The sequence below is a fragment of the Mastigoproctus giganteus genome, chromosome 13 (genome assembly GCF_048544385.1).
Source record: "Mastigoproctus giganteus isolate SK-2022 chromosome 13, ASM4854438v1, whole genome shotgun sequence".
NCBI lineage: Eukaryota > Metazoa > Arthropoda > Arachnida > Uropygi > Thelyphonidae > Mastigoproctus > Mastigoproctus giganteus.
Genome location: NC_143587.1, coordinates 42259190 through 42273363, shown reverse-complemented (window position 1 = coordinate 42273363; position 14174 = coordinate 42259190). Strand labels below are relative to the sequence as shown.

Here is a 14174-nt window from a genome sequence, read left to right as displayed (position 1 = left end):
GAAAGACAGGCTACAAGTCCATTTCTGAAGAGATGTCTTCTGACTGTTACTGCACTTGCTACCAATCCTGTATGTTCTTCCCATTCTCTTTTCAGCTCAGACAAAGAAGCTTTACAGTTTTTAAGGCATAAGTGCTTTAAACCGCTGTCCTGGTGTAGAGACTCCTTTGCATCCGGTACCTTTTTTCCTATCAGAAGAACCAGTATTCTTGAGTTTGGAAAGAAATCTATTCACTGTCGACTGATTACAAGACACTCACATAAAGCAACAATAGCACTCTTTCTTCGTGGCGTCAACTGCACGTAACTCGCCATCCTGACACAAGCAAGGAATGACTGTGACTCTTGCAGAGCGTGCTTATATATCTGAAAGTAACAGCTGATGCAATATTATGTCATCACCTACATGTGTCAATCTTGTCTGATGCAATCTGTAAGAAATATTGCCATATACTTACGTTATTCGGATGACAATTACAATTTTAAGGGGTAATGCGCTTTCTTTGAACAAGAGTGTACATGGGCTGTGTTAGGGTAGCTAAGAATAGGAACAGGTGTATGTATACTTCTGTGTACACCAATACTAGGAGTCTGGTAAATAAATTTGATGACTTTCAGGTGTTGGTCAGAACATCAAAGGCAGATGTTGTTGGGATATCAGAGACCTGGTGTCATATAGATATAGAGAATGCAGAAATGGAATTTGGGAAGTACAGTGTGTACAAGATGGATAGACAGGATAGGAAGGGAGGAGGGGTTATGCTATTAGTTAAGAAACACATAAAATCCAAGGAAGTACAGCCAATCGATATAGCTGGACAGTGCAGTGTAGACTCTTTTTTTGGTTTAACATAAGCACTGAGAAAGCAAAATTGAGAGTAGGAGTGTTATAGGCCTAAAGACTGATGAGTATAATAAACAGCTGTACAGTGCAATAGCATGCTTAATAGGCCAGTAAGTCAGTAAATCAGGGTGTCTTATAATGGGGATTTTAATTTCCCAGATATTGACTGGAATTTGTGGGTTGTTCACTCACACACTAGCAAGGCTTTTATGGATTATTGGATGATTGTTTTCTACAGCAGCATGTTCGGGAGGCAACTAGAGGGAGTAATACTCTTGATCTGATTATCAGTAGTGATTCTTCATCCATTAAGAATCTGCAGATAAAGGAACCACTAGGTGGCAGTGATCACAGTGTGCTGAAGTGGGATTTACTCAAGGAGGTAACTACCATCGGTGTAAAGGGAAAGGTTATCGCTTTCGTAAAGGCGACTACGTTGGTCTGAGACAGTATTTAAATTCTATACAGTGGGACCAACTGATGATGTTACCAACAGCAAATTCAAAATGGTAAGCATTCAAAGGATATTGGAAGATCTAGCCTTTTCATACCAACTAAGAAATATTGTTCAAGGTTTAGGCCTAAATGGATGTCTGATGAACTAATGAGACATGTGGCAGAGAAGAAAAATGCATGGATACATATAAATTAACAGGTAACATGGAAGCCTATGATAGATATAAGCTGGTCTGTAACCAAGTCACAAAGGAGGTTACGCAAGCAAAGGCAGATTACGAGAAATCTTTGGCAAAAGATGCAGAGAAAAACAGCAAAGAGTTCTTTATTTATGTAAACTCTAGAAGGAAGGGGATGAACCAGATTGGCACAACTTGATATCGATGGTTCAACTGTTAGCATTAGCATTAGTAGAGGCATTTGATGCAAGAGAGCAAGCTTATGCAGCATCAGCCCAAAAAAAAAATAAAATAAAAATAAATAAAAAATAACCACTTCTACTTCACCCCTCTGTTCGTTCGAAATACCTGTCCAGCTGAGCCTTAAACTTATTTAGGCTATCAACTTCCACGACAAGGGATGGAAGTCTGTTCCAGCAACCAACCACCCGCTGGCTAAAGGCAAATTTCCTCACGTCTATCCTACATCTGTCTTTCCTCAATTTGAATTTATGCCCTCTCAGGTGATTATTCTGAGCAAGAGGAAGAATCCCATCAGTATTGAGCATGCTCAAACCATTCAAGGCTTTATACACCTCAATCAGATCACCTCACTGGTGCCCTAGTCTCCAGACACTGTACATTTGTAATTTGCAAAACTTAAGCCTTTCTTCGTAAGAGCACCCCTTTGTTCCATTCACCAATCTTGTTGCCCTTCTCTGTACTCGTTCCAGCATCTCTACATCCTTCTTGAAATGAGGCCTCCAGACCTGTATACAGTACTCTAGGTGTCGCCTGACCATTGCCTTATACAAGGGAATAATCACGTCTTATCCCTGCTAGAAAAATTCGTATATATCATCGACAATACACCATGAGCTACTCTTGCAGCCCATCTGCACTGCTCAGAAAACTTCATATCTGCCTGCACAACCACCCCCCAGGTTCCTTTCATTCTCTACCACTGTCAGTGTAGTATCACAGAGTCGATACATTGCTCTGGGGTTGGTGTTTCCCATATGTAGTACTTTACATTTGTCAATGTTAAACTTCATTTGCCACCTCTCAGCCCATCTGCTCAACCTTTCCAGATCCTGTTGCAGTAGTGTCCTTGACAACCCTGCCAACCTTTGTATCGTCTGCAAACTTGGACATTAAGCTTGATATACCATCATCAATATCATTTATAAATACAGAAAACAATAATGGACCCAACACCGAACCCTGAGGGACTCCACTAATAACATTAGTCCACAATGAGCAGTGTCCATTGATTACCACTCTCTGTCTTCTCCCCCTCAACCACCCCTTTATCCATAGCAGCAATTTGCCTCCAATGCCACAGTGCTCCAATTTGTGCAGCAGTCTTCCATGAGAACGAGAACGAGCGTAGCCTGTGCGCTCCTGGAACAGAGAAGCCGCTCCTGGAACAGAGAAGTTTTTTCTGATTTATTTTCTGTTTTATTAGCTTAAATTGGCATATTAACTTATTTTCTAGAGTAGCTTTATATTCTTATTTACGATACTTAGTTTAAAGTAACTTAGATAGAGATTTTGTAGGTATTACTTAGTATCGGAACGGGTATCAAATCCACGTGTTTACCATTCGTAAATTGCCTCCATTGTTACGCGATAATAGATAGCATAAGCTTAATATAGTATAGTATAGTACATAATATTGTCAATTAATCAGATAATTAATCTTGTTGAACTTCATTGTCAATTAAATTGTACTATTAACTATAAATAACGACTTGGGTTATGTAACATAAATAATTAGTAAAAAATAAATAATTAATACTTAACTTAATATGGAAATTATATAAAGGGATTTCGTAGATAACACTCGATACTGAAACATAAATATAGCGTTATAACTGTGTTGGGATATAAGTTTAGAGTTTTAATTTTGTACTGAAATTGAAATTTTATTGAAATTAAATCGAAATCATGACTCAGACCAAAGCAGCAAAGCATAAGGCTCAAGCTAATGGGAGTGCTGTGGCTCAGGGGAGAACTGAGGGGGGCAGTTGCCCTCTGAATCACAGTTTATTAAAATGCCCTACTTGCTTGATGTTTGTGGAGCAGTCGGGTACGGGATATGATACTGCCATGGGGGATGTCTTTGTGTGTGCGCGATGCAAGGAGTGTAAGGAAATCAGGCGATAACTCAGCGTTGTTATTGGCCTATATGAGAGCTACAAGGACAGGGTGGATGCCCTCGAAGGATTAAAAGTGAGGGGCCCATCAAGCTCTCAGCTGCCCACACTAATGCCAGAGCTTGCACTTGGTCATCACACAACACAGCACCAGCAGCCCCCAAGGCAGAATGCGCTGGTCCCAAAGGAACTAGTAGTTGTTGGTGACTCTATTGTCAGGGAAATGGGAAACATGCTTTGTAAAAAGGATAGGTGGAACAGGACCAGGGTATGTCTGCCAGGGGCAAAGGTTGATGATGTTGTAGAACGGATATCATCTTTTCAGGGCACAAAAGGTGATATAGTTGTACACTTTGGCACCAATGATATTACGAGTAGGAGACCGGAGGAATTACTTAAGAAGTACAGGTCACTGTTGAAAAAAAGCCGTGAATTAGGGTTGCATTTGAAAGTGTCTGCAATTCTGCCCAGACACGATAGGAGGGAGTATATGATGAGAGCCCTGTCAATCAATTTGGCCCTGGAAAGATTGTGCAAGGCTCAAGGGGTAAAATTTTTTTCAGCCTGGTCTGTACTTGTTAACAGGAGAGACTGCTTCTACAGGGATGGGATACACTTAAATAGAAAGGGTAGAAGAATGTTTGCTGATGCTATCGAGGCAGTGTTAGGTGGGTCGGAAAACTGATAGATTGGGGGGATACAAGGACTAATAGATTAACAGTAGCCACTGGCAGAGGTGAAAGTGATTCTTGCACTGCTTCTATTGGAATGAGCCGCAGCCTGGAAAATAAGATGCAGGATATTTCAGAGACTGCTGGGAATCATTGGGGTACAAGTAAACACATGGGTTGTGTTAGGGTAGCTAAGAAAAAGAACAGGTGCATGTATACTTGCGTGTACACCAATGCTAGGAGTTTAGTAAATAAATTTGATGCATTTGAGGTATTGCTCAAAACATCAAAGGCAGATATTGTGGGGATTTCAGAGACGTGGTGTCACACAGATATAAGGAATGCAGAACTGGAATTTGGGGAGTACAATGTCTACAGAAGGGATAGACAGGATAGGAAGGGAAGAGGGGTTATGCTATTAGTTGAGAAATACATAAAATCCAAGGAAGTGAAGCCAGTCGACATTGCTGGACAGTGCAGTGTCGAGTCAGTTTGGTGTGCCATAAGCATTGGGAGATCAAAATTGAGAGTAGGAGTGTGCTATAGGCCTAATGACCCTGATGAGTATAATAAGAAATTGTACAGGGAAATAGTGGGCTAGTAAATCAGAGAGTCTTATAATGGGGGATTTTAATTTCCCAGATATTGACTGGAATTTGGGGGCTGGTCACTCACACACTAGCAAGGCTTTTGTGGATTTATTGGATGATTGTTTTCTACATCAGCATGTTCGGGAGGCAACTAGAGGGAGTAATACTCTTGATTTGATTATCAGTAGTGATTCTTCATGCATTAAGAATCTGCAGGTAAATGAACCACTAGGTGGCAGTGATCACAGTGTGCTGAAGTGGGATTTACTCAAAGAGGTAACTACCATTAGGGGTAAAGGGAAGGGTTATTGCTTTCGTAAAGGCAACTACGATAGACTGAGACAGTATTTAAATTCTATACAGTGGGACCAACTGATGATGTTACCAACAGCAAATTCAAAATGGGAAGCATTCAAAGAACTTATCTTGGAAGCTACTAGGCTTTACATACCAACTAAGAAATATTGTTCAAGGTTTAGGCTTAAGTGGATGAACTAATGAAACATATGGCAGAGAAGAAAAATGCATGGACACATATAAATTAACACGTGACACAGAAGCCTATGGTAGATACAAGTTGATCTGTAACCAAGTTACAAAGGAGGTTAGGCAGGCGAAGGCAGATTACGAGAAATCTTTGGCAAGGGATGCAAAGAAAAACAGCAAATAGTTCTTTACTTATGTAAACTCTAGAAGGAAGGGGATGAATCAGATTGGTCCACTTGATATCGATGGTTAAACTGTTGATGATCCTGCTCAGGTAGCTAACAAACTAAATGAATATTTTTCATCGACATTCACACATGAGGAGTTATTCAGCGAGGGGAATGCCAGAGGTGTATTCAACTCTGGCAGTAAGCTAGAGAATCTTGTAATAACTGAGAGTAAAGTGGAGGAGAGATTGTTGAAGATAAATACAAGAAAGGCACCTGGGGTGGATGGGATCTATCCAGTTATATTAAAGGAGGCAGCAAAGGAAGTAAGCAAACCCTTAGCCATAATTATGAGAGCTTCCATGGACTCAGGGGAAGTACCCATCGACTGGAGATGTGCAAATGTGACCCCAATTCACAAAGGAGGATCAAAGGGCAACACAAGTAATTATAGACCTGTTAGTTTAACTTCTGTTCCCGGAAAATTAATTCCTTTGCTGCCTCCTTTAATATAACTGGATAGATCCCATCCACCCCAGGTGCCTTTCTTGTATTTATCTTCAACAATTTCTCCTCCACTTTACTTTCAGTTATTACAAGATTCTCTAGTTTACTGCCAGAGTTGAATACACCTCTGGCATTCCCCTCACTGAATAACTCCTCATGTGTGAATGTCGATGCAAAATATTCATTTAGTTTGTTAGCTATCTGAGCAGGATCATCAACAGTTGACCCATCGTTATCAAGTGGACCAATCTGATTCATCCCCTTCCTTCTAGAGTTTATCCCCTTCCTTCTAGAGTTTACATAAGTAAAGAACTCTTTGCTGTTTTTCTTTGCATCCCTTGCCAAAGATTTCTCTTAATCTGCCTTCGCCTGCCTAACCTCCTTTGTAACTTGGTTACAGATCAACTTGTATCTATCATAGGCTTCTGTGTCACGTGTTAATTTATATGTATCCCATGCATTTTTCTTCTCTGCCATATGTCTCATTAGTTCATCTGACATCCACTTAGGCCTAAACCTTGAACAATATTTCTTAGTTGGTATGTAAAGCCTAGTAGCTTCCAAGATAAGTTCTTTGAATGCTTCCCATTTTGAATTTGCTGTTGGTAACATCATCAGTTGGTCCCACTGTATAGAATTTAAATACTGTTGATATCATGCTCAGGAAGCTAACAAACTAAATGAGTATTTTGCATCTAGAAGAAGAGACTAGACAAGACAATTCTCTACTATTGTTTAGACTGACAGTATTAGAGAATGAAAAGGACCTGGGGGTAATTGTGCAGGCAGATATGAAGTTCTCTGAGCAGTGCAAACGGGCTGCAAGAGTAGCTCATGGTGTTTTGTCAATGATATTCAGGAATTTTTCTAGCAGGGATAAGATGATTATTCCCTTGTATAAGGCAATGGTCTGGCCACACCTTGAGTACTGTATACAGGTCTGGAGGCCTCATTTCAAGAAGGATGTAGAGCTGCTGCAATGAGTACAGAGAAGGACAACAAGATTAGTGAATGGAACAAAGGGTTGCTCTTACGAAGAAAGGCTTAAGTTTTGCAAATTACAGTGTCTGGAGACTAGGCACCGGCGAGGCGATCTGATAGAGGTGTATAAAGCCTTGAATGGTTTAAGCATGCTCAGTGCCAATTGGATTCTTCCTCTTGCTCAGAATAAACACTTGAGAGGGGCATAAATTCAGATTGAGGAAAGACAGATGCAGAATAGATGTTTGGAAATTTGCCTTTTGCCAGCTGGTAGTTGGTTTGTGGAACAGACTTCCATCCCTTGTTGTGGAAGTTGATAGCCTAAATAAATTTAAGGCTCAACTGGACAGGTATTTCGAACAAACGGAGGATTGAAATGGATTTTTTTTTTTTTTTGGGCTGATTCTGCGTAAGCTTTCTTTCTTGCATCGTATGCCTCTACTAATGCTAATGCTAAAGACTTCAGTTATAGCTCTGACACAGCATTGGTTTGTTAAGGGGAAGTCTTGTCTGACCAATTTGATTGGATAGTATGATGTGGTCACATGGAATTGGATGCAAAGAATAATTTTGATATCATATATTTGGATCTTAGAAAGGCTTTTTTACTGTTGCACATGGAAGATTGCTGCACAAATTGGAGCAGTGCGGCATTGGAGGCAAATTTCTGCTGTGTATAATGGGATGGTTGAGTGGGAGAAGACAGAGTGGTAATCAATGGACACTGCTCTTTGTGGACTGATGTTATTAGTGGAGTCCCCCAGGGTTAAGTGTTGGGTCCATTGTTGTTTTCTGTATTTATTAATGATATCGACAATGGTATATCAGGCTTAATGTCTAACTTTGCAGACGATACAAAGGTCAGCAGGGTTGTTAATGACAGTACACTGCCGCAACAGAATCTAGAAAAGTTGAGCAGATGGGCTGAGAGGTGGCAACTGAAGTTTAACATTGACAAATGTAAAGTACTGCATATGGAACTCAGTAACCCCAGAGTAACGTATCAACTGTGTGGTACTACACTGACAGTGGCAGAGAATGAAAAAGACCTTGGGGTAATCGTGCAAGCAGATATGAAATTTTCTGAGCAGTGCAGAATGTGTGCAAGAGTAGCTCATGGTGTCTTGTCAATGTTATGTAAAGAAATTTTTCTAGCAAGGATAAGGAGGTGATTATCCCCTTGTATAAGGCAGTGGTCAGGCCACACCTTGAGTACTGTATACAGGTCTGGAGGCTTCATTTTAAGAAGAATGTAGAACTGCTGGAACAAGTAAAGAGAAGTGCATCAAGTTTAGTGAATGGAACAGAGGGTTGCTCTTACGAAGAAAGCTTAAGTTTTGCAAATTACAGTGTCTGGAGACTAGGCACCTGCGAGGTGATCTGATGGAGGTGTATAAAGCCTTGAATGGTTTCAGCATGTTCAATGCTGATGGGATTCTTCCTCTTGCTCAGAATAATCACCTGATAGGGCATAATTCAAATTGAGGAAAGATAGTTGTAGGATAGATGTGCCGAAGTTTGCCTTTAGCCTGCAGGTGGTTGATTGCTGGAGCAAACTTCCATCTGTTGTAGAAGTTGATAGCTTAAATAGATTCAAGGCAGAACTAGACAAACGTTTGGAGAGAGTGGATGGATAAAATGAGATGGGTTGTGGGTTTTTTTTTATTTTTTTTTGGCTGATGCTATTTAAGCTTGCTTTCTTGCATCATGTGCCTTTACTAATGCTAATCACTGAGTGGATTCAGCTGTTAATGGGCAGAGAGAGATCATGTGGAATGAAGCGCAGTTAAATAATTCCAAGTTTTATGAATTGCATTGTGGAATTTGTTTGTGCAGCGAAAAATACAGCTAGTTCCTGATTTATGTAAACCTCGACTTAAACCCAACTTTTTGTAAGCCTTGAAGTGGTAAAAAAATTCAAGTCTAGCATAGGATTTAGAGGTGACACATTCACAAAGCTCTCTCCCTTCCAAAGCATGTTTATGTTTACCATGCCTGTTATTCAGCCTGATATATCTGAGGTAAGCTTTGTGCATCATGTGCATGTAGTGAAATTTTTCTTCAATACTTAACATTTCTTTGCCGATTAAAACCATGTTTAGCAAATATTCAATAAAAGAAAGGGGTGTTGGATCATGTAAAAAAACAATGCCCCCATAGGGTAATTTTTTAAAAGTTTTGTATTCATTATATATTTAATTTATTGTTGAATCGAACTTTAGGTAAATTTAAAAATAGGTATGTATCATAAATAAATAAATATATATGTAAATATTTATAGATTTATTTGTTATGTGCATTTCTTGTGAAAAGCAAGTTGGTGAATGCCGATATAATAGTTTAATGGCAGTGATAAATTGATTTTTGCAATGCTTCTATTTGGACATGCAGTAACCTGGGGGATTCCACAGATTTAAAATCAGTTCTAAACAAATAAAAAACTGGAATGATGGAAAACTAATTTTTGGTTTTTTGATTTTTATTACTATTATTATTTTAATTTTTGTTGATTTAAAATGGTCACATGTACATTAATTAATTGTTAATGATCAAAGATTGTGCAAAATACAACCATTATTCAATTCCTACTATTAGTTCACACTCTCCCTATATATATTTATATATCTTGTTCAAATTTTCAATCGTTAATAAAATACTTTTTATTCATCCACTCAAGTTCAAATACATTTTTTTAAACTTGTAGTGGATGACACTTGATGTTAATACAGTTTTTTCAAATATTAATTCATTAATTAAATTTAATTAATTAATTTTAGTTTTATATGGGAGAAAAAAATTTCTCTTATATAAGATATTTAGCAGGATATAAATTTAGGAATAAAATTGAAATCAACAGGCAGTAGCTCAATCGGTAAAATGCAAGGATTTCAGTATTTTTCACGTGAAGGTGAAGAATGAGAGTTCAATTCTTGCGAAAATCAATAATTTTTTGATAAATTTTTGAAAATTTTTGCTTTAAGTAGATGTTTTATCCAAATGATTTTCGAGAGTGAGTTAGCAGTTGTGGCTTAGTGGTTAGAATGAAGGATTTTTCTCAAAAAATAAAATCGAAGAAATTTTATGCTTTGGTTTCAATTCCGATTTCTCTCCTTAAAATCTTTGTCATCAATTGTTGGTCACTTCTCCTACCTAACCTTAAGATTGAGCTACGTGTCGAGAAGGTGAATGGCATAGGGTAGTAAAATAATTATGTCGCTAGCGTGCCCCTCAGAGTACCGGGTGCTCCCCTGTTGTAAGAAGCCTTACTCCATCATCAGGGCCACTAATAAAAAAGTAACTAAAATAAAATTTTTCTTTGTTGACCTAAGTAGGAATTGACTTTAAAAAATTTTTTTTTTTTATATTACTTGTTTTTAGTCATGTTTTTGTAATTCTGTAACTTTAGTCATGTACTACAAAAATAAATGGTGGCAGGTCAACTGACAAGTGCCCATCTTTCTTTTTAATATCTGAGGGTTTTGGGTTTTTTTTTTGAATTCCAGTTAAACAATGCCAATATTTCATCTTATCTTAATATATTGCAGTACTTTTTTCAATGTCATTTTATGTTTTAATAAAAAAATTAAAAATGTAAAACATGTTATGCATTTTGCACCTTTTATTTTTGAGGAAAAAAAAAATTACTTCTGCTGAAACATGCAAAAAACATTAGGACATAAAATGGAAACATCAATCTCTTATTCTCTTCTATTTCCAGTTTAAAAGACTGTCAAGTGTGCAAAATTTCAAACATACATATGTGCTTAATTTTTCTTATTACGTCTATTCAGTACTATTAGTTACTTATGTTTTCAGGTGTATTTCAGAATTTCAAGCTATGTATCTCTTGCTTAGTGCAGTTTAATGATCAACTTGAGAGAATATCTTGTTTTGTGTTATTGTCTTTACTATGTGAAAATAATAATAAGCCTTTCAATATGGCAACGATAAGTCAATAGATGTTTATATAAATAGTGGAAAAAAGAATCAGCATTTGTCCAGTACCATGCCCCCCTTCAAGCAAAAAAGCTAAACAGTTGCAAAGACAGTGCAGATCACCTGACAGGTTCTTGCATGAAAAGTATAAAAAAATTCACTTCAGAAACTGTTGCAGTAAATGTTCAAATATTTAGACAGGCAGACAAATTTTAAGAATTTTAAACACTAATTTAACAGTTAATGTGGGATATTTTTATTTTAAGGTCACCTATCAGGCGACCTGCCACTACTGCTGGGTTAATATATAGTGTATATTTTGGTAATAGATTTCAAGCAGCACATTATTCATTATTTACAGAGATGGTAAAAAGTTGTCTAAAAGAGATGGAGATGTCCACATTGAGAACTATATGGTAAGAAGTATATCATATATATATATATATACAATTTCTAATTATAAATTTAATATTACAATCAATATGTACTCTTCAAGACAACTAATAAAGCTAAATGATTTTTTTTTTTTTTTTTTTTGTAATTTCTCAAGAGATATAAATTAATGAATATTTGTTTTATTAAAACCAGTAAAACCACTTATCAAAAACAATAATGGATCTTTCGGTACGACAAGAGCAAGATAGATGTTTATCAAACTAGTGGGAAAAAGAAAACAAGCAATGTGAAACTAAAGAAACATAGCATCTGACACTTGTTCAGTACAATGCCACTGTTCAAGCAAAAAACCAAAATGTTGTAGAAACAATGCGGGTTATCTGATGGGTTCTTACATGCAATTCCTGCATGAAAACTAAAAAAAATCAGTTCAGAAACTATTGCAGTTGAACTATATTTAGGAAGGCAGAAGAAATTACAGATTTTTAAACAAAGGTACAGTTAATGCAAGTTGTTTTTTTTTTTTTTTTTTTCTTCTTTTTTCTTTTGAGGGTCATCTGATAGATTAGCATTAGTAGAGGCACATCATGGAAGACAGCAAGCTTATATACAGCATCAGCCAAAAAAAAAAAAAAAAAAAACCCCATTTCACTGATCCATTCGTTCCAAATGTTTGTCAGTCACACCTCAATCAGATCGCCTTGCAGGTGCCTGGTCTCCAGAAGCTGCAATTTGCAGTTATTAAGCCTTTCTTCATAAGAGCTACCCTCTGTTCCATTCACTAATCTTGATGCACTTCTCTGTACTCATTCCAGCAGCTCTACATCCTTCTTAAAATGAGGCCTCCAGACCTGTATACAGTACTCAAGGTGTGGCCTGACCACTGCCTTATACAAGAGGATAATCACCTCCTTATTCGGGTGCCTCCGTAGCCAGGTGGGAAGGGGCAGCAGCGCGTAGCACACACACTTCTTGATTAGACCGGGGTTCGAGCCCGTCACCACCAAATACGGAGGATGCGGAAAGGTCAGGGAATGACCACTGCATATTCCCAGAGCAATATGACCTTAGTTGCTAATGCTCCTAAAAACCAAATAACAACAACAAACCTCCTTATTCCTGCTAGAAAAATTTCTTTATATATCATTGACAAGACCCCAATACCTATTCTGGCAGCCTGTCTGCACTGTTCAGAAAGCTTCATATCTGACTACACAATTACCCCAGGTCTTTTTAATTCTCCACTACACTGAGTGTAGTACTGCACAGTTGGTATGTTATTCTGGGGTTACTGCTACCCGTATGCATACTTTGCATTTGTCAATGTTAAATTTCAGTTGCCATTTCTCATCCCATCTGCCTAACTTTTCTAGATCCTGTTGCAGCAGCATACTGTCATTAGTGTTATTAACAACCCTGCAAACTTGGATGTTAAGCTTGATGGGGGAGCCCCATTTTAATTCCTTCAATGGCATCCACCTGACTCTTAAAGCTCTCATAGACGCCCATCAGAACACTGAGTTGGCGCCTAATTTCTTCACATTCTCTACACCTAGCACACACAAAGACATCCTCCACAGCTAGATCATATCCTGTTCAAGAGATCTCCGCAAACATGCATTTTGCACATTTTTTATTAGACTGTGATGTGTTGGAGAATTGTACCCTTCGGTTCTACCGCAAAAACACAGCACTTTTGCTATTTTGCACACGTTGCTATGCTAGTCTAGTCTGAGGCATGATTTCCATTACAATTTAATTAACAATAAAAATTAAAAGGATATATAAATTTAATTGATTAATTACCAATATTATACTAAGCTGACAGATTCCTACTACAGTGCTATGTATTATGCTATCTAGTTTTACGTTATACCTTACGCTGTCAAGTTCGAGGTATATGTAATGCTATTCTGTATAGCTGCTACACAATGGCAGGAGCAGCAGTGCGTAGCACACACACTTCTTCATTAGACCGGGGTTCGAGCCTGTGACCACCAAATACGGAGGATGCGGAAAGGTCAGGGAATGACCACCGCATTTCCCTGGAGCAATATGGCTTTAGTTGGTAATGCTCCTAAAAACCAAACAACAACAACAACTACACGATGATGGCAAGTTTCGAATGGTACAAGTATTACCGATACTAAGTAATAACCCACAAAATGTCTAAGTTCAAAATTTATTGCGAAGCGATCTTGTGCCAAATGGGGTGTACACCGTGTGGGCTGTCATGAGCCCACACATGAGCATTGTGGTGATTGAATAATCCTTCCCGAGTGAAATAAGCCTCATCCGTGAATAAAAAATAGGCTGGAAAATTCAAGTCTTGAACACTTTCTTGGAGAAACCACTGCGCAAAATCCACACGTGCAGGATGATCTTGGGGGAGCAGTAACTGAACCCTTTGGAGATGAAGAGGCGTAAGGAATCATCATGCCAGACACACTGTACACTGCAACGAGACACTCCTAAGGGAGAGGCAATGGCACATATGCTGGTAGTAGGATTATTCTGGATGGCATTCAACACACGTTCTTCCATGGCGGGAGTTCGCATCGAATGTGGTCTGCCCACACTACTCCTGTTACCTCTAAATGACCCATAATCGCACAAATTTTGATGCACACACGCAAACAAACAGTGGTCCGGTACATATCTGTCTGTCTGTCTGTCTGGGAAGCATTCTCCATAAATTCATTGAGTGGCTCGTCCATTGCCCTCTGCTAATCCATACACTAGGTGCATGTCTGCCAACTCACAGTTCGTATATTGATGCATGCTCTTCGTGCGGCGACTACTGCTTGAATGAATAAACCATAAA

The 14174-nt window shown here is 38.3% G+C and overlaps 1 protein-coding gene across 3 annotated transcripts in view; it reads left to right on the top strand.

The window, feature by feature from the left end:
* Positions 1 to 14174, top strand: part of GluRS-m (putative glutamate--tRNA ligase, mitochondrial) — a 193548-nt gene that overhangs the window by 93144 nt on the left and 86230 nt on the right. For 2 of the 3 annotated variants that reach the window (XM_090387440.1, XM_090387442.1), the window contains one exon: positions 11316 to 11370. The exons of the other annotated variant lie outside the window; for it this stretch is intronic. In XM_090387440.1, coding sequence (XP_090243566.1) covers positions 11316 to 11370 — 55 coding nt within the window. The remainder of the gene's footprint in view (positions 1 to 11315; positions 11371 to 14174) is intronic. 3 annotated transcript variants of the gene reach the window in all.